This window comes from Camelus ferus, chromosome 2, assembly GCF_009834535.1.
Source record: "Camelus ferus isolate YT-003-E chromosome 2, BCGSAC_Cfer_1.0, whole genome shotgun sequence".
NCBI classification, from domain to species: Eukaryota; Metazoa; Chordata; class Mammalia; order Artiodactyla; family Camelidae; genus Camelus; species Camelus ferus.
Window position 1 is genome coordinate 1,730,104 of NC_045697.1, and position 20,268 is coordinate 1,750,371.

At 43.8% G+C, this 20,268-nt stretch overlaps 1 protein-coding gene and 1 pseudogene across 1 annotated transcript in view; both read left to right on the forward strand.

Moving 5' to 3' along the window:
* ADD1 (adducin 1) overlaps nt 1–20,268 on the forward strand; it is a 74,810-nt gene that overhangs the window by 28,827 nt on the left and 25,715 nt on the right. Inside the window, 3 exon segments of the mRNA XM_032492904.1 lie at nt 5,975–6,189; nt 9,332–9,494; nt 15,054–15,205. Of these exon segments, the coding sequence (XP_032348795.1) occupies nt 5,995–6,189; nt 9,332–9,494; nt 15,054–15,205 (510 nt within the window). The 5' untranslated portion in view covers nt 5,975–5,994.
* Nucleotides 15,073–19,353, forward strand: LOC116667613 (annotated as a pseudogene).

Here is a 20,268-nt window from a genome sequence, read left to right on the forward strand (position 1 = left end):
CGGAGGCACACAGTTCAGCCTGTATACCCTTCTCTCTGCTTTTTCTGCCTCCCTCTGGACACTTTCCGCCTGCTCATGTGTAAGTAGATTTCTGTCACGGCACCAGGAGTGCTTGATTACATCTGGGTAGCGTCTCCTCATTTTGTAACTGTTTTATCTCTGGTGCCTTGCACGTAATGTGGAAAGGAGCTCCGGTGGAGGTATGTTAAGTCCCAGGAGTTGGTAGAAATGAAGGAAGACACTGCGGAGGGCACCTCTCCCCTTGCTCTCCTATTGACAGTTCCAGCAGCTGTCAGGAGTTGGGCGTAAGGTGGCCCAGGACACCAGCAGAGGCTACCACTTTTATTACCACATGAGCATATTTGATGCCTCTTGGTTTATTTCCCATGGACTGGTAATTCATTACCACCTGGCAGCCTTTTTGCTTTCTGAGGTGTGTTTTAAGAGCACTTAGAAGCTGACAAGACCCTCTGGATCTTCTAGCTTACGCTTTACCCAGAGAATTTTGTTAATGGTCACTTTCTTGTTTCAGCTTTTGGTTTGAATGTTCGGTTTTTAGGGATTCAAAAGTAAATCATGTGAATGGTTGGAATAGTTCGCAAAATGTCTGTGCCAGGAGGGAGATGCCAAGAAATAACTGACTCTGCCCCAGAGCTTCAGAGTTAGCTCATTAGATACGTTAGGGAAGCAAAAGTTTGTCTGGTCTCTGATCTGAGGTTTAGTTGCACGTCAGTGAGGATGAACTGCCCCGGGGCTGGAGTACCTTGGCTGCGAAAGGCACGCTTTTATTTCAAGTAAGTCACATGGTGGGCAGAGTGGTTTCTTCTGGGATGTTAGTAGAAGAGGATGGTTAATCTTAAGATTTCCGTTCACCCCGGTGTCAGTCTGAAGCGTGTGCTGAGATGTGCTCACGTGACGGCAGTGGAGACCAGCGTACGTAAGGTCTGGAGGCACTGTTTTCTTGGAGCAAGGAAGATCCTGGAGTATTTCAGAGACACAGAATAGAACTGTATCGTGAACCCTGTTTTATCCTTCATCCATCTTCCACAGTTGCCTTGTGGCTGGTCTTGTTTATTTGTGTAATGCATACTCTCTCCCTCAACCCTGTCTAAGTTTAGCCAACTCCAGATCTGTAAATACTTCTGTATGTATCTGATGCAAACATAATAATATTACACCTAAATTTTTTCACACTAGTTCCTTAATGCCATCCAAGTCCAGTTAGTATTCAGATTTCTAATTGTCTCAAATGCCAGTCTTACATTTTTACGTTGTAATTTATTTGAGTCAGGATCCAGCTAAGGGCCTCCTGTCACCCGTCATGCTTTAATCAGGGAATGAGTGACTTGATGTGACTTACATTTTGAAACTCTGACTTCTCTGTGGAAAATGGATTGCTGTGGGGATTGTTAGGAGACTGGGAGTAGAGAAACCAGTTAGGAGACTGGTGGATGTCCAGGAGTGAGTGGTACTTACCCAGATGAGAGCAGCATGGGAGAGGCGGAGAGCGTGGATGAGGCGGAGAGCGTGGATGAATGTGGCCGCCACACGGGCGGGCGGGGCTCATCTGTCTCGGTTCCTTCAGACTTCTGGATTCTGGAGGGGGTAGTGTTTGTTTATTTGAAAGTCTTGTCCCCGGAGATTTCATTGATTTGGGTGGTGAAGTCTTAAAATTTTTACACAAGTTGGGCGCGGGGAGTGGGAAGGGATAGACTGGGATTTCAAAATTTGGAATAGATAAACAAGATTATACTGTACAGCACAGGGAAATATACGCAAGATCTTATGGTAGCTCACAGAGAAAAAACGTGGCAACGAATATGTATATGTTCATGTATAACTGAAAAATTGTGCTCGACACTGGAATTTGACACAACATTGTCAAATTATTATAAATCAATAAAAAATGTTAAAGAAATTTTTACACAGGTTAAATTATAGTGGCTTTATGGAGTACTGGGCTGGAGGAACACTAGTCCACACTGGTCTTGAATGAGTTTATTCAACTTTAATACAGCTCATCTGCCATTGTATCATCTTGTCTGTGTGTGAATAAATGATAATACTGATAACTATATATAGTAGAATAGGAAATTTATAGCTTTTCACTTAAACATTATAATCTTTTATGTATATTGTATTGAAGAATCTTCGTAGTTTCATAATACTGTATTGAGCAGATCGTGTTACAACCATTCATGTACCGTTGGACATTGGTCTTTTTGAATTATTTTATTGTTTAATTACTCTAAGTACTGTTGCAGGAAATTTTCTTTGCATCTGTAGTTTTCTGTTTCTTTTTAAAAAATTTGGACTAAATAACTTCTTTGTAGAGATCGTCACAGAAAAGTCTGCTGTCTTAACACACACTTGAAGACTACACCCGTGAAACCTGGAGCCATAATTGGCGAAAATCCAGTGCAGGTTTTGTGCTTTGAAAGTAGAATTACGCTTACTGTTGGTTATTGGGCTCAGAATGTGTGTACTTTGACTTTAAGTTTATAGGCTTCCTTGTTGAGGGAATGGAATGCGTGCATATCTGGTCTTCAACCTTTATCTTACCCCATTCACGTGGCAATCTGTAATGAAAAGAAAGCATTTCTGCCTTATCTTTAACATGTTGGTTTTACAAAGATTCTTTTCTTTCCGTCAGCTGTGGGAACCAGGAAGCAGCTGTAGTTGCCTCTAAAATGTTCCCCTTTGTCCTTATTTACTGATGAAAATGGCTTAAAATTGGAACTCATTTAGTAATAGAGAACTCGTAATACTGTGTATCCTTTTGTCTTTTTTGTTTTTTTGGAAACAATGAAGTGGAACATTTTTATCGTTGGCTCAGAATGGCCAGCTTCACTTACATCTAATGAAGAAACGTGTCACAACCATTAGTGTTTCGTTCTTTGGGTCATTTCTTTCAGAACAAACTAGGTTGAACAGATGAAACTACACATTTTCAGGGCTCTGTTCAGAGAAGAGGAAGTCAGGTGGCGGCTTACTGACCCTGGGCTGCCTGTAGTCCTTGGCTGCTTTGTGCTGTCGTCTTTGTCCTCGAAGCAGTGTCACTTTAATCAGCTGTTACTTATGTACTATCTTTAGATTTCAGGAAAGCAATGTCCAAATTGGTCTTTTCTTTAAATTTTCTTTCTTCTATTCATTCTTTGGCTATTAGTACAGCAGAATATTTTTAAAAATTTAAAAATTGTACACAATTTTTCAAGGTTGCTTTCCATTTACAGTTATTATAAAATATTGGCTGCATTCCCCGTGTTGTACATACATCCTGAGCCCGCCTTACGCCTGTGAGTTTGTACCTCCCTCTCCCCAATGGTTTTGATAAACAAACTGTCCTTTAAAGCCTTGCTGTTCATGTTGTGCTCCGAGTTCAGTGGCATTCGTATCACTTGGGAGCTCCTGAGACGTGAAGAATCTCAGGCCCCACCAGACCTACTGGATGTGAATTTGTCTTTTAACATGATTCCCAGGCAATTCAAATGCACATTAAAAAGCTAACAGTGCCAGCCCCAGATTCCCAAGGTTGGGTCCTGCTGGTCAGGGCACCTTTGCGCCTGTGCCCTCAAGCCCGTCCCTTGGGGACATTGTTTCCCCTTGCTGCCTCTTCTGCTGCCTCCACCAACCATCATCATCATCGTCATCATTTTTTGCAGTGTGGCTCAGAGGTTAAGAACAAAAGCTCTGCAGCCAGACGGCCTGTGTTAGAATCCCAGCCCTTTTGACTTCCATCTGAGTGACCTAAGTCCCCTGGTCTGTAACGTGAGAAAGCCAGAGCAAGTGGACAAGCCGAGGAGGTGAGAGGACGGAGTGTACGTAAGGAGCCGTGTCTGGCATTCAGGTCTGGCTGCTGTCACTCGCCTTCCTTTGTCATGAACAGTATTTTAGTTACCTGCTGCAGCAGGACAAACCATCTCAGGACCTTGCAGCTTAAAGTAGTTATTTTATTCATAGTTCATGATTTTGCGGGTCAGGAGTTTAGGCAAGGCTCAGCTGGGCAGCTCTGCTCTGTGTGGCACCCACCAAGGACGCTTGAAGACTTTCAGGCTTTTGATTATTTTAATTAAGTTCTATATTCTGGATGTAAATATCTTCTCAGATATATGATTTGCACATACTTTCTTCCATTTTATGGGTTGTTTTTTCACTTCCTTATTTATTTATTTATTTTTTAGATTCCACATATGAGCAATTTCATGTGGTATTTTTCTTTCTTTTCCTGGCTTTCTTCACTTAGAATGACATTCTCCAGGAACATCCATGTTGCTGCAAATGGCATTGTCAGTTTTTATGGCTGAGTAGTATTCCACTGTATAAATATACCACATCTTCTTTATCCAGTCATCTGTCGATGGACATTTAGGCTGTTTCCATGTCTTGGCTATTGTAAATAGTGCTGCTATGAACATTGGGGTGCAGGTGTCATTTTGAAGTAGGGTTCCTTCTGGACATGTGCCCAGGAGCGGGATTCCTGGGTCCTATGGTATTTCACTACCTTATGTATCCTTTGAAGCACAAATGTTTTTACTTTTGAGGAAGTCCAGGTTATCTCTTTTTTTCTTGTTGCTGTCTTTTTGGGGTCATGCAAGACTTTGCCTAACCCAGGGTCTTGTGGATTTACTCCTTTACTTTCTTCTAAGAATTTTATAGTTTATGCAGTTACATTTAGGTCTGTGTTCCATTTGGAATGAATTTTTGTATGTAGTGTAAGGGGCACCACTTACTTTTTTAGTTGCTGATTTAACCTTTTAAAAAAAAAACACACCTACTTTGCTTATCCTCTGTGGCTTGAGGAACTGTTGTTCACTCACTCGTCGTTGAAACTCTGTCTGTGGCTTCTGAGACTTTCTCATCTTGTCTTCTGGTCCTTTCCTTCTTGTTCTTAATGTATTCAGGTATTTTAATTTAGATACTGTTATATGATGGAAACTGTTCTGGGTGCCTGTTCTGCCCTCCTCTTCCCAATTTGTATTCTTCTGCTGGCCAGTTTCCTCTCCTCTCCTGGCTTTAGCCAGCGTCTCTGTGCTAGTGAATTCCGGTCAACAGCTCTGCCTTTCTCAGTGAGTCTGTCTCCCCTGTGAGACTGTTAGACTGTGAGTCCAGCTTCCCTAAAGTGAGGACCACATCTAATTAATTTTGTGGCCAGCGGTGACTGTCATACCAGATGCTCAGTAGATACCGTATATATGTTGTTAAAGCTGTCATTTAGTGTTTTATAAAAACAGAATAGAAATTGAACTATTTGTATGATTAGTAAAGGTGCTGTTTAGAGATTTAGTAGTTAAAAGATGAATATAATTTAGTGCATTTGAGCATCATTTCAAATAAAAGATGGCGATTAAAAAGAATGTAAATTAAGTAGCCATATTAGCAGATTTTTAAATTTGAGCCATTTGGGCATCTTTTGAGGTTATTTACAACCCAGGGCGTGGTGACATTTTCAGTACCTGCTGTTACTGTTCTTTGAACCAAACTGGTGATGTTGATGAGGAACATTTCCCGTTTGTGTGAATATAGATGTGTGAGCAGCTTCTCTCCTGTTGCTCAGCCTGGGGAATCCTGTGCAAAATCGCCACCAATACTTTTTGGGAAAATTAGCATAAATCAAATTTTTCTGGAAATGAACTCTGCTGCTGTTAGAAGACCCTGTCTGTGTGGGACACATGATGACTTTCGGCTGTCTGACGGTCAAAATTTTCCTAAGTTTGTCAGAGGAAATAGTAGTTTTGTGGGATTGTTCTGTTGTCGCTGAAGAAGAGCAAGGGCAGAACTGCCATGGCTGGTGGGAGGGTGGGAGATGGCTGGTCAGCCACAAAGAGGTCTCACACGTCATGGCTCTGGCCGATGGCCAGGGTCACTCAGGGCGTCCTTGGGCTGAAGATGGTATTTATCAGGCTGATGTGCTCATTGTGAAAGGCTGCTGGACATTGATTCAAAAACAATACTTTCTTTTATTTTGATTCTGTAGGAACCTAGAAAGATTGTGCAATGAATGGTGATACTCGGGCGGCAGTGGTGACCTCACCACCCCCGACCACAGTCCCTCACAAGGAGAGGTATTTCGACAGAGTGGATGAGAACAATCCAGAATACTTGCGAGAGAGGAACATGGCCCCAGACCTTCGCCAGGACTTCAACATGATGGAGCAGAAGAAGAGGGTGTCCATGATTCTGCAGAGCCCCGTAAGAGGAGCCTTTCTCTAACCGCGTGTCCTCCTCCTCCTTCCCTCCTTCAGCCCGTCTGCTCTGCTGTGTGGTCACAGTCAGTTTATCTCACACAGCAAGTCAGCGCCAAGGGCTCGGAAAGGTTCAGCTTAGTTCGAGTTACCAGACACAATAAGCGGAAGTCTTCAGTGTCATAGAGGGCAGGAGGTGTCACTTCTCCTTTTTACCCTCACTGCTTCTCTGGAATCTTTAAATGCTGGGACCGTTTAAAAACGACTGATTCCTCCTAAACGCCTGGCCTGGGGCTGGGCCCCTAGTAGGTCTAGACGGCACCCGGTCATGGGCGGCTTTCACCATGGCTGCGCGGCGTGCCGTGCCTTGGCCGCGCCCCGGGCCGGGCGGCGCTGCTCTCGGGCTCTCGCGCTGAGACTGCTGCCCCTGTGCGCATCACTCTCTTTCTTTTTAACCTGTTCTTGTTTTGTTTCCTGAATATTTTGGGGTGTCATTTGACAGATAATTCATGGAGCTTTTTAAAAATTTTAATTTATTTTTTACTTTATACTTTTTTGGGGGGGTTATTTGTTTACTTTTAGAGGAGGTACTTGGGATTGAACCCAGGACCTTGTGTCTGCTAAGCACGCACTCTACCTCTGAGCTGCACCCTGCTCCCTGAACTTTTTTTAGTGGTAATCAATCCATCTCCAAGGAACTGGGGATTTAGCAGTAAACAAGACATACAAAGCTTTTTCGTTTGGTTATTATCATTCGTCTATCGTTTTTCAATAATATAACTGACAGTAGAGTGCACGGGTCTCAAGTGTACGGCTTGATGAGGTCTGACATGCAGGCAGCACCCGTGTAGGCGCTCAGGTCGCCTCAGACTTGCGTTCTAGTCGAAGGGGATAAGCAGTGAGCAACAGACAGAAGCGAGGGGCAGGAAGCAGTCGGCTGGTTAAGTTGTGCCGGTGATTAGAACAGGCCTCTCTGAGTAAAGGAGTGATGGGAAGGAGCCGGGACTGGGGGAGATGCATTCTGGGCTGAGGGAGCTGCTAATGTGAAATTCCTAGGCTAGGCATGAGCTTGAAAGAGTCGGAGGCAGCTGGGTGGTCTGAGCATAGGAAGCAAAAGGCCGGAAGGTGCAGCGAGGCTCGAGGGGCGAGGGAGCAGGTCCTGGGAGGCAGTGCGAGCTCAGCTGAGGAGCTTGTCTTACATCCAGAGTACAGTTGTCATTGGAGGGTTGCAGACGGGAGTGGCACGATTCAGTCTTTGAGTAGCTCATTCTGGTTTGGTACAGAGGGAATATCACGTGGGGCAAGAGAGAACGCCGTCTCCCAGATGCGGTGATGGAAGCTTGGGCCAGAGTGGTGGTGGTGGAGGTGGGGAGAGGTAGACCCATCTGAGTTTTACTGTGAGGGTAGGGTGAGTAGGATTTGCTGATGGATGGGGAGGAAGAGGTGGGAGGAAATGAAGAATCAGAGCAACATGTGGACTTGGCTCAAGTAGTTTTCCTGGTAAAAAGCAACAAGCAATAAGTAAAAGTCACCTGGGATAGAGTGAAGTAGCAACTTACAGCGGCTAGTGTGCACCAACGCCGTGCTCGGCACTGGGGTGTGGAGCCCCCGCCCGCAGTCGCTTAGAGCCCAGCAGCATCAGAGCGTTCCTGACGCAGGAGCATCCAGAGAAGGCCACCAGTGAGAAGGCTGCAGGACCCGGTGCCTTGCTGGGTAGGGCGTGCCTGGGCTGGCTTCTTGGTTCCGGGCACGTGGTGGTTCATCCACAGTGAGGGGTGGGCAGGCGCCCTGTGGACGCAGGTGCTGTAGTTGGCGGACGTGAGAGGGAACCTGTGAGAGTTCTTCAGAGTGGCTCTGCTCTCGGGGATAGCACCTGGAGTCACTGCTGAGGACGGGCGCCGGGAGCAGCGTCGGAGGCTTGAGGAGAGAGAAGGCATGAAGGGGAGGTGAGGGAATGGGCCAGAGAAGTCGAGAGCGGTCCTGGGTTCGTGTGAAGGGTACACTCAGGGCAGTGTCCCTGAACTTAACGTGAGGCAGCGCAGGAGTCTCTGCCTTTTCCCTCCAGCCACTTCCAGAGGCATGAGTAGAAAGGGCGAGGAGTTAGCTTTACCCAGGACTGGGATTTTGCCGGATGAAATGGTAGAGCTGAAGTTGTGAGCCAGGGAGCGGTTACAGTGTTAAACCAAGGGCCTAAGCTGAGTGAGGGGTCAGGACACAGGGAAGGTGAGGGATGATGATAGGGTCTTAGGGTCACGATGGGCTGAAGAAGGGTGCACTGGACACTAGGAAGAGGTGTCTGCAGAGCACAACCTTGGCTCTGAGATTGAAGAGGGACACAGTTACTGGGAATGAGCAGGTCCCTGGGGCACGACCATGGAAACAGGAGGCCGAGGTGAGTTGGAAGACGGTCATTGGAGGCGAGGCGATCAGGAAGCTGAGAGGTGAGGGAATGGATGTTGGCCCACCCGGGATTAGGACCAGGCAAGTGCATGAGGTCATTGGCCAGTGACTGCTGGTTGGGGCCAGAGTCTGGGACCCAGGTGGACAGCCCCGGGCCTCACTGGCATTGCTGAGCTCAGCTCTGGACTGCGTGTGTGGGTCATCGGGGTTGCCGTTGGTACAGAGGCCCCTTGTAGTGTTGTTTTTCTCCTTCTTGTGTTTCCCTCACGAAGTTTTAAGTTCATTAATGGCAAGGCCATTTTTTTCCATCTATATGTTCTCAGTGCGTAGAACAGTGTCATTTAATTTTTCTTAGCCTTTCGTGCTGTATGTGCACAGCATTCCATTGTAAGGTGAGTCAGTATATTTAATCAGTCCTCTGCTGTTTAAAGTGTAGACTGTTACCTGTTTTCCCTTTTACTAGTGATGCTGGAATGAGCATCTAATGAATAAGTCTTTGGGCACATCTCTGATTAGTTCTTTAGAAAAGATTCCTGGGAATAGAAGGCCTGTTCAAATTCTTAAGTGTCTATATTGTTAAATTACTTTACAGAAAGGATGTGCCAGTTATGCGCCAAGTAGCGATGTATGAGAGTATTCACTTGCCACTGGATGAAAACAGACTAAACAGTGGTCTCTGTGATAGTTACCCCTGCCTTCCCGAGGAACAAAGAAGCAGCGTCTCATTGTTTTAATTTGCTTTTTGTTAGGCTTTCTGTGAAGAGCTGGAGTCAATGATACAGGAACAATTTAAGAAGGGGAAGAATCCCACAGGCCTGTTGGCATTACAGCAGATTGCAGACTTCATGACCGCGAATGTCCCAAACGTCTACCCGGCAGCTCCACAGGGAGGGATGGCTGCCTTAAACATGAGTGAGTAGCTCCTGGCTCTGTGCGCTGACTGACTGACATCAGGTGTTGCTTCCTATCTCTCTGGCTTACCTGTTCCATGGATTTCTAGAACATCTTGGCTGACGCTCACCAGTGTACTGTCTAGGGGACACTGAGACTCACATTTAACTTACGAGCTCAGACTTCCGTCTTGGAGTGGAATGGTAGTCAGTAGGTTTTCGTCTTTTTCACATGGATTCTAGTAATACATGAATTAGACAATAAAGAACAATGTAGTGTATTTACTTGCATGTTGTCTTCCAATCAGAGATAAAGAGAATTTCATTTCAATAGTGCCACACCAAAAAAGGAAAAGAAGGAAGAAAGAAATCTGACTGGTTTTAATTGTGTCCAGTAGTTTGTTTCTTAAATATAAAATTTTTAATACAAATTTTAACCTTTGTTATAAAATAGAACATATGCAGATGGCATTGAACAAGTGATGTATAACTTAGGAATGATTTTAAGGTGAACACCTTTATAACCGTCACCAGGCTAAGAGGGAAGGAGTTACAGTCACTTGCCCCTTGCCCGACCCCTCTCTCAGAGGAACCATCGTCTTGACTGGTGTGGTGTTGTGCCTTGCTTTTCTTTGTGGTTTTATCACCCAAATGGTCATCCCTAAATATTATGCTTCAGTGTTTGTCTATTTTTACTTAATGTCTCTTAAGCATTTTTAAGGTTACAAGTTGCCCCTCCATTTCTTTTTCTCCTCACTCTTTAAAGAAAATGGATTTGTTGACCTACAGTTTTCTAGTCTGGGTTTTGCTGGTTCCCTGTCCGTGGTGCTGACGAGGTCTTTTGTCTTTTGTGTTCGCAGTAGTTGGTAGTTGGCTCTAGAAGCTTGGCTGTGTTTGGGTTCAGGTTTTGGCAGGCCCTGCTTTGCAGGCAGCATTGCGCTCGTAGTTCTCACATAGGTGCGTCCCTTGTGTTGTAGCAGCCGTTGCTGCTCAGTGCCCAGGCCTCTCAATTCACTAAAGGTCCCAGGATGGTGCTATTTCAGTTGTTTCCCTTTGTTCTGTATTTATTAATTAGAATATTTCTGTAAAGAGAAGCTTCCTTGGGAAATGGGACGTGGCCAGAAAGGGGGCCGCCTCCTTCCCTGTCACTCAACACGTGCTTGCTGTGAACCTGGTGCTAAACCATCTGCAGGTGACCTGCTTCTTGGTCAGAGCTGCACATGTAGCAGAGCGGCTGCCTCGCTGTGGTCTGCTGAGAAGCCCTCAACCCACACATGAAAGGAAACTTCCTGTCAGCCAAGTCTTGGTTACCTGGTGGTGTGGTCTGTATGCAAAAGGTAGTTCTTTGTAACATGAGAAGTTGGTTTCCTGTCATCCTTCTAAAGTGACCAGTTACTGTAATTTTTTAGTATCATTTTGAACTCATCGATTTAAATGTATTTAATTGTGTCAGAACTTTGCAGTTACCCTTTTTGGTGCTGCTCACGCTGTCCCATCTTTGACTGATGGGCGTCTGTCCGGGTTGACTCCTGAGCCCAGTAGTCTTTGGTAGTGTTCAGGCCATCTCCTGTGAGGATCTGGAATCAGCCATTTCTCTAAGAAACCTTCGTTTCTTTTTGTGAGAAATGAAATTTTAGTCTGGGTGCTAGGAGTGCTCATTGCTACTGACTAGTTAGTCTTTCTATCTAGGCCTTTTTGTTGGATAGAACTAAAAAATGCATCTTACCTTATGATTTGTATACTGTATTGATATACTAGGATTATAATTTAAATTAACATTCAGTTCTAAGAGGTTTTTACTTTGACCTCTTCCATCCAACATTTATGTCTTCCTTTCTTCTACAACAAGTATTCTTGTTCTCCAGGACACCAAGAATAACAAGATTAGAATAGTACGTAATTACTCACTGCTTTTTCCCACATAGCACGCATCATACCAACACCATACCAATAATATGTTCTTTCTTCATGTTTTAAAATAATTATATCCTGTGTTGTCAGAGCATATAACCATTACATATTATGGCCTTCCCTTATAACGTTCATGTAGTGTTATAATTACTAACTTAACTCTGTAAAAAATCTGTATTTAATGCTCACCACCAGGCCTTGTACCATTGACCCCTAGTCAGTTTGGTTGTCTGAAGCTCCTTTTATAGTGGATTTCTCAGAAAACACTTGTGGAAGTGACTCTGAGCTCCTGCACTGTGGCCTTTATATGTCGGTGTGAATTTGGTTTACTAAGTTTGAGCATAAAGTCGTCAGCTCACATTTTCTTATTTTGTGTGTCTTAAATACAGGGTTCATTTTCTTCTGGCCCAAAGCTTTGCTATTAGAATTTGAAGACAGTCTTTCCATTTAAGTTACTTAATCTCTTTTCCTGGATGCTCACACTGTTTTTCTTTTTCTTTAAAGCCAGCAGTTTTACTGGAATATGTCTTAGTGTCGGTCCTTCTGGGTTGATTTTCTCCGATGACAGGCCCTTCCAAATCTTACTTATTTTAGCAGTGTTTTCTTGAATTGGCTTTTAATATGTATTCGGTTCCCTTGCTTCTGTTTCCTTCTTCAGGGATTCCTGTTATATGCATGTTGGATTTTCTTTGCCTTCTTTAACTGCACTTTTTCCCAAATCCATTTTATCATTTTCTTCATTTCTTTGTGATTTAAAAAGTTTTTCGTTTCCCTTTCTTCTACTTTGAATTTAGTATTTTTACAATTATTTTTTCATTTGTATCTGATTTCCTTAACATTCCAGCCCACGCTTCTGAATTTTTCTAATTATATTAACTTTTTTCAGATCTTTTATTATTAGTACCTTCAACTTTATTGAAATACTAGGTTATAGTTTTCATTTGTTTTGTGGACATGTCTTTCTTGTGTGCTTCCATTACCTGTAGGAATGTGATTCTGCCCTTTTTTCTTTAAGTAATTTTTGTGTGGTACTTGATCTTGATGTTTTTCTGTTCAGTTTTACCGGAAGTTAGTTTTCCTGGAGTAGTCTGGTCCGGAGTCCTGGCTCTAGAGCTCCCTCTTCTGTCGTTTTTGTGTAGTGCTAAAAATATGGCAGCTTGTTTTATGAGATCAGGTTCTGTCCACCTCCCTGGCTTTTATCTGGACCTTTCCTCTCCTTCCCACTCCACCCCACCCTTCCCCTCCCCTCCCCTTCCCCCCAGAGTCCTGTGCTATGCAGTTTAGGTTCTAATTTACACAGATTTCTTAGTGTGAGCCTTTGTGCTGAAAGACTGTTTCGGGTGGTTAGTTTAGAGAACTTTTAAGGGTTAAAATGTTGCAGAACGCCTCTTGGTATCGGCTGCTATTCTCAGTTTGGTCCTCTGAGTTCTTGTTGGTTCTTTCGGGAGTCTCAGGTTTGGCAGATGGTCCACGGTTTCCTTCTTCCTCCTGCACGGATGCTGAAACCACTCGCTCTGTGTCAGCCCCCCTGCTTATGTGTTCAGCTTCATGGGCCCACCTTGTTACCTAGTTCTGTTGCAGATGCATCCCTGGGTTTTCAGCTTTGCTACCCTGATTGCTCTAGTTATTTTCTGCAGGGTTGGGATAGAGATTATTTAAGGAGATTCAAAAACTGTACTTCCACTGCCACCATCCTCTGAAAAATCTTCTAAAAAGCAATTTAAACAATTAAAGAGATGGGGGAGGAGCCAAGATGGAGAAGTAAAGAGTGTCACAGCTCACCCTGTCCCACAAATACACCAAGAATTACATCCACAAACCCACTGCGTTGCACAGAACTCCTTCTGAGCTCTGGCAGAGTGTCTCTTGTTTCGAAATACAGGAGGATTCTCACAAAATCCGGTAAACAACAAGTTTCTACTGTGTAGCACAGGAAACCATACTCAACGTCTTGTAGTAACTTATGGTGAAAGAGAATATGAAAAACAAATTCATGTATGTTCATGTATGACTGAAGCACTGTGCCGCACACCAGAAATTGACACATTGTAAACTGACTATACTTCAATAAAAATGTATTTAAAAAAAGAAAGAAAAAATTAAAGAGCTGAAGTAGAGGATTTATATGCTGAATCAAGATTATACGTATGTGGTTCTTTGTATTTTCTCTGTACTTTTCTGTATGCGTGAGACAGTTCAGAGTTAAAAGAATCAAATCTAGCAATATATAACAAGGGTAATTGTGTCGTGACCAGATAGGGTCATGCAGTCAAATACTTTGTTTCTTCCTCTCCAGTATACACATTTCTGTTTGTTTTCCTCCCTCTTGCCTCCTAGCGCTGGTCAGAATCCCTAGTACAACATCCAGTGCAAGTGCGAGGGTGTCCATCCCCGCATTGTTCCTGCTCTTGGCCGTAAAACGTCTGTCTTTCATCATTGTGTTTGGTGGTAGTGGTAGGCTTTTTGTAGATGTCCCTTATCAAGTTGAGGTTATTCCCTTCTGTTCCTAATTTACTGAGAGCTTTTATCCTGAACGGATGTTGAGTTTTATGAAATGCTTTTTCTGCATGTTAAGATGATCCCATGGTTTTTCTTCTTTAGTTTGACATGATTATAGTGATTGGTTTTTGAATTCTGAACCAACCTTGCATTTCTGAGGTTAAGCCCCTAAGTCATGAGGTGTTACTCTTTTTATATTTTGCTGGATTGTTTGCTAAAACTTTGTTAAGTTTTTGTAGTGTGTGTTCATGGAGGATGTTGGTCTTTTTTTTTTTTTTGTACTGTTGTGTAGTGTAATGTCTGTGTGTGGTTTTGGTATCGGTAACGCTGGGCAGGTAGATGAGTTGGAAATTGTTCTGGAAGAACTTGTGTAGAGTTGGCACTACGTCTTCCTTGAATATGTGACAGAGTTTACACTGAAGTCATCTGGGCCTGGGTTTTTTATGGGAATATTTTTAGCAGCAGATTCAGCGTAGTGGCAATGGGGCTGGTTAGGGTGTCTGTTTCTTCTGGAGTGAGCTCTGGTTACTGATGTCTTTCAAGGACGTTGTCTGTTTCATCTAAGTTCAGGGGTCGCTGGCATGGATGTTCTTGCTACTCCGTTATTACCCTTTTAGTGTCTGTGGGGTGGCAGCGCTGTCCCTCTCTGCTTCTCCATGTTGGCCATTTCTTTCTTTGGTGCGTTTTTATGATGAGTCTGGCGAGAGGTATATTCTATTTCATTTTGTTTTGTTTTTCATTCCATTATTTTATTTTGATGTTAATATTTTCAAGATTAAACCAGATTTTCTGTATTTTTCTGTTTGATTGCTGTTTTTATCTGTATAGTTTCTTTTTTCTTACTTTGGAACTTTGCTAAGCCTCTTCTAGTTTCAATAAGGTAGAAACCTAGATCATTTTTTAAAACCCTTCCTTCTAATACGTATTTAATACTATAAATTCCCTTCTAGGTGTTGCTTTGAGCCACAGCTCACACATTTGCTGCCTTTTTGGTATTGATTTCTCACTTAATTATGTTAACGTGCGGGAACATGGTCTTTATGAAATAGTCTTTGATGTTTTGGAGAGTTACCTTATGACCTTTTATGGGATGATTAATATCTCAACCGTTACTTGATTTACATTTGATAAGGAATATTAAATCTTTGAGCCTTGTTTTTCTTTATTTCAGGTCTCGGTATGGTGACTCCTGTGAATGACCTTAGAGGATCAGATTCTATTGCCTATGACAAAGGGGAGAAGTTATTGCGGTGTAAACTGGCGGCCCTTTACCGACTAGCGGATCTCTTTGGATGGTCGCAGCTTATCTACAATCACATCACAGTGAGTACTGAGGGAGCAGTAACTGAACGGTAAATGGGGCACCGTGTGTCTGGCACCACCGCCTCTTTCTGCTCAGGAGAAGAGGGAGTTTGGCTGAGCGGAAGCAGATCTTGGAACACCTTCCTTTTCACTCCTGACTGCAGAATGCAGTAATCTGAAAATTAGCCTGTTTGAATTAAAAATTGAGAGCGGTAGTTCTTTAAAAACTTCCTTTCTTACATGCTAACCTAATAAATGTGCTTACTAAATTATAGACAGTTCCTAAAATTCTCTTTATGCCTGAAAAGCCATGAGTGAAAATGTTTTCTTTCTTACTCTGACCAAAGTCTGTGTCTTACACTTACTTTTTTCCTTCAGCTAATCCAGTTTTCACTACTTTTCAGCATTATCAGGGCCTCTGTTTTCTTTGGCTCGTCCCTGCAATGAGCTTTAAATACTGACTGCTCTGTACCCAGCGTGGTGCTGACTCTGGGGTTATTTCACTGAAGGGGACGGGCCTTGCCTTGGTGGATCTTCCCTTCCGCGTCTCGGCCCACCAGCCCGCCTCCTCTCCCTGCGTTGCCCCGCTTGGGTTTCGTGGCCCGTCGTTTCAGTAGCCCTCTGCCAGTAAGGCATCGCTCCTCCCTGCACCTGAGCAGCCACATCCCGCTGCGGAGGGCTTCACAGCAGAGCCCGCTGGCTCTCTCCGCAGAGGCACAGCCTGTCTCAGGTGGATCCCCAGGACAGCCTGGCCACTGTTGGACGCCTCTTACATGCTCACTGACGCTTCCCTGCTGCCTCTACTTTCTTGGAAACTGCTGACCCCCTCCTCCCAGCAGATGACCGTGTCATGTCACAGAGAGAAGGGGGCTCTTTACTGATGTCTGTACCCATTTTATACTCCCGCCACCTCTTAGGTTGTCCTGCCTCCTGCCTACAGGCCAGAGTTTGTTTCCTGGCTTGGGATTCCTTCCCCTCCCGCCTTTTTAGATTCCTAATGCGTTGTCATCTTTCTAGCTTTCGCCTCCCCTCCCCTCCTGTCCCCTCTCCTTTCTTGTGGAGGTGGCCTCTTTCTTTGAACTGCTTCCTTCCTTGGACTTTAAAACTCGATACAATCTCTATTTTTTAATTTAATTAATTTTATTGGTTATTTAAAAATATTAATATTGTGCCTGCTGATTGTAGCAAGCGCACCTTGCACAGGTGTCTGAAGAAGCCATGACCCTGCCGGTACTCTTAGTCCCCTTGAGATAAGCAGCATTAACAGCTGTTGAGATTGTTTTACTTTTTCTCCGTACTCAACACACACGTGGGAGGTGCTTTTCACACGTGGGCTCATGACCAGCGATGCCTAGTTCAGCTCTGTTCTGGACTCCAAGGAAGGCTGACCCTCTGAGGTGGTGGTCTGGAGCCCAGCTTTGTGGCCAGTGCCCTGTCTTCTGCCGTGACGGGGATCTCTGCCAGAGACACCGTGTCATCCTCCCCTGTGTGTGCTCTGCGCTGCCGCTGAGGCTAACCTTTCAAAATGCAGACCCGAGCCTGTCGTGTCCTCACTGTCCTGCTGTAGAATGCTGCCCCCACCCCAGCACACCTGCTTTATTCCCCCCCAGAGTCACCCTCAGCCACACTGTACACTACCTGTCTCCCGTCTCCATGTCGTCCACAGCAGCTCCAGGAAGGGAGCCTCTGTGTGTATCCCCAGGACCAGTTACTGCTCTGGACACAGAGTAGGCACACGGTGAACTCTTGGATGGAATGATGGAGCGAAATCTCCAGTTGAACTGATATTCTGCTCCAGTAAAGTTATCATACAGGGTCTCTATGGTGACTTTTGGTATTTGGTCAGTGGGTCCAGTTAGCCGACCACCAGTGCTGGCTCTCTTCCTCGTGGCTTCTTGAAAGTCACTGGCCCCTGTGGCTAAGTTTACTTGACAGCATGCTCCATGGAGAGATACAGTGTGAGTGGTTGCCTAAAAATTAGTTCCTTGAAAATGTTACAGCTGTGATTGGAAGTGTAACCCTTGGCTTTAATGACAGTCTCACATTCTTTGGAACTCTTAAAGTGTTGTTCGCTACTAGTCCTGTTATGAGTGCTATCTAAGTAAGTTTGAATTGGTTAAATTGGTAATTTTTTCCCCTTTAATTATTTAGGACTTGGCAGAATTAAAACGTTAATTCAGGTTTACTTTTCTGTAAGTGATCTGTTTGGGACTTAACGCTGAGTAAAAAAGAAATTCAAGTTGTTAAAAATATTTCTTATATCTGTAAACTAGAGAATCTTAGGGGAAGAAAAAAGTTTTAAACTATTTATGCATCCCTTTTTTTTTTTTTTTTTTTGGTTTCACAATCTAGATGTTATCATGCAGACTTAATGGAAAAGAAATATTAACAATATTTGTCAGTGCAACCAAATAGTGCTAACAGGTCATTGTGCCCGGTTTTGAAAGAGGGCAGTAGGCATTTTTTCTGCTAAAGGGATTTTAGAGTGTTAGCAGTGCTGGAGGATTGGAGAGGATTGTCTGAGTTACATCACTGTCTTAAGAGTGCACTGGGTTTAGAGACGCTTTGGGCGACGTCCCGTTAGCATGCAAGCAGGGCTTCCTCTCTTCGGGGCACTTAGCTAATGGCAAGGCCTTTCCATCCCTCAGGGCCTCTTGGTGTCAGTGGAATGTTGGATTCAGCTCCGTTCTGGACTCCAAGGGACGCTAACGTCTGAGGTGGTGGTCTGGAGCCCGCCTTTGTGACCAGTGTCCTGCGCTTTTGGGGACATGGGATAGGGATCTTTGCCAGAGACACCCAGTTGGGTGTAACTGGCGTTCAGAGTGACCTTAAGATCTGTGACGTTAGAGTTTCTTCCTTGTACACAGAGCAGGGGCATTAGACATGGGAAGACACACAGTGCGACCAGTGCTGGTCCAGCGGGGACGTGTCCTCCTCTCTTTCCATTTTACAGTGGTATTTTGCACTTTGTTCTTTTTGCTTCAGATTCAGAAAGTTGTACATTTTATGCTTTTTCCATTAAAATATGCGGATCTGTTAAGTTCACTCTTGGAAATATATGTTAAGGAAGTAAGTCAAAGAAAGAAACATGATATATAAATATATTGTAGCATTATCTATCATAATGAAAAAACTTGAGAGTCTTAATATCGCATTCACATCCTGCATTTCTGGTGCTCCCGTGGAGACGCCCAGCTGGGGTGTGCGCCCTGAGGATGGCACCGGGGTGGTCCCTGCCGACATCTCAGCCCCACATGAGGACGATCCTAGCAGCAAGAAAGTTTTCTTTGTTTCAATAAAGAACAAAAGAATACTGTAGACGGACTTTCTAGCCTGAGGAAGGTAGGAGAGTGTGTAGGCAGCAGCAGAGCAGCAGCACGTTCTTGCCTGTGGATTGAACAGGAGTGCTTTCTGAAAGCAAAAGCAAGTCGGATGAGCTGAAAGAAGAATACTGAGAAATAGAAAACTCAGAGAAGACCAAAATCAAGAAGAAAACAAATCAAGAATATTGATTTCACAAAGCATGTGTGGCACTGGTTGTGCTGTAAGCTTTCCTGTGAGCATTTCAGCAAAAATTTGAGAAGATTTACTGTGCAGTCTTACACAGTGAGGCCCCAGTAGCAGTGAACAGCAGTTATAGTCTAACGTTAGCTGCCAGTGTCTGTTTTCTGGTCCCGCCCTTCCCTGAAGAGGGGTGTTGGCTGCCCAGCCTGTGGAAGGTTTAAAAGGCAGTACGTCCCTATGAAAACGAAAAGTTGTTGGTGGAGTAAAATCTGAAGCTGAAGAGGAAGAAGAAATGAAATGCTGCTCAGCTCATTAGTCACCAGGAAGTTATAAGTTAAAGCCACAGTGGATACCATTTCACAGACACCAGATTTTAATTTTAGAAAAGATGGTTGTGGAGGCACAGAACCGTCATAGGCTACCAGCAGGAGTGTGCATTTAATTAGTCTCTTTGGAGAATAACTTGGCTTCACCGCCTAGTTTCTTGCCCTAAGGAGCTTGCATATGTGCACTAGGAGACAGGTGCAAAATGTCCATAGCATTGCTTTAAAAAAAAACACTGAAAAATACATGCAGTATGATTCTAATTACATGATGTTTATAAACAGATAAAAGTTAAGCACTATGTTACTTAGGGATGAATATATGTAAGATAAAACTGTAAAGAAAAGAAAGAAAATGCTTAACACAGGATAGTGGTTACGTCTGGGTTATTGCGAGGGAAGAAACAGCTCCAGAAGAATGAGATTTATTTTGTTTCTAAATCTGGTTGAAAGGTAAAAGGGTGTTTGATTTATTATTATACTTAAATTGTGCATATACCTTCTAAATACTTTCTACATGTATGTTTCAAAATAAAAACTAAAAACAAGGAAAAGTACTTGGCATTTAATTTTCAGCTATTTTCAACCTTATTTTTCTTCATCCTAGTCAGTAAATACACAGAGTAATTCTTTGTTTAAGTTTTGTTTTGACCCAGTTTGTGAATTGGGGAATTTTGCATAGTTTTAATTTATATAATTAAAAAGATCAGCTTACTTTTTAAATAAAAGAACTGGCTTTAGAAATAAAAAACCTGGCTAACTTACAATTAACGGGGAGATGTTTGGGGGAAAGGTCGAAACACGTATACTTTTGGAACAACTTGGGACGAGCAGAGACCTGGACAGTGGGGACTTTCAGACAATGGGCATCACAGAAGTCGCCTTCCCGCAGCCACCAACGGTAGTAACAGTCGGGAAACGACATTTGTTGAGAACTTCATTGTGAACGTAAGCCCCTTTCATCCCCACTTTGTGGGTAAGGAGACCAGGAGCCTAGGGTCCCCAGAGCAGCACAGTCAGTTCTGGCAGAGCCAGGATTTTAACTCAGGTCTTCCGAGACTGTGGATCGAGTTACAGTGTGCTTCTGCGTGGAGATGGCTTGGAGGAGACAGAACAGGGTCAGGTGTCTAAGAACTAAACTGGGGAGGGGGTGGTATAGAGCCTGTTCTGTGCTGTACACTAGAGACAGATTTCTGCTTGTGTGAGAGAGCTTTTTTTTCCCTGCAAAAAATAAAATTTAAAATTTTAGAAAGGTAA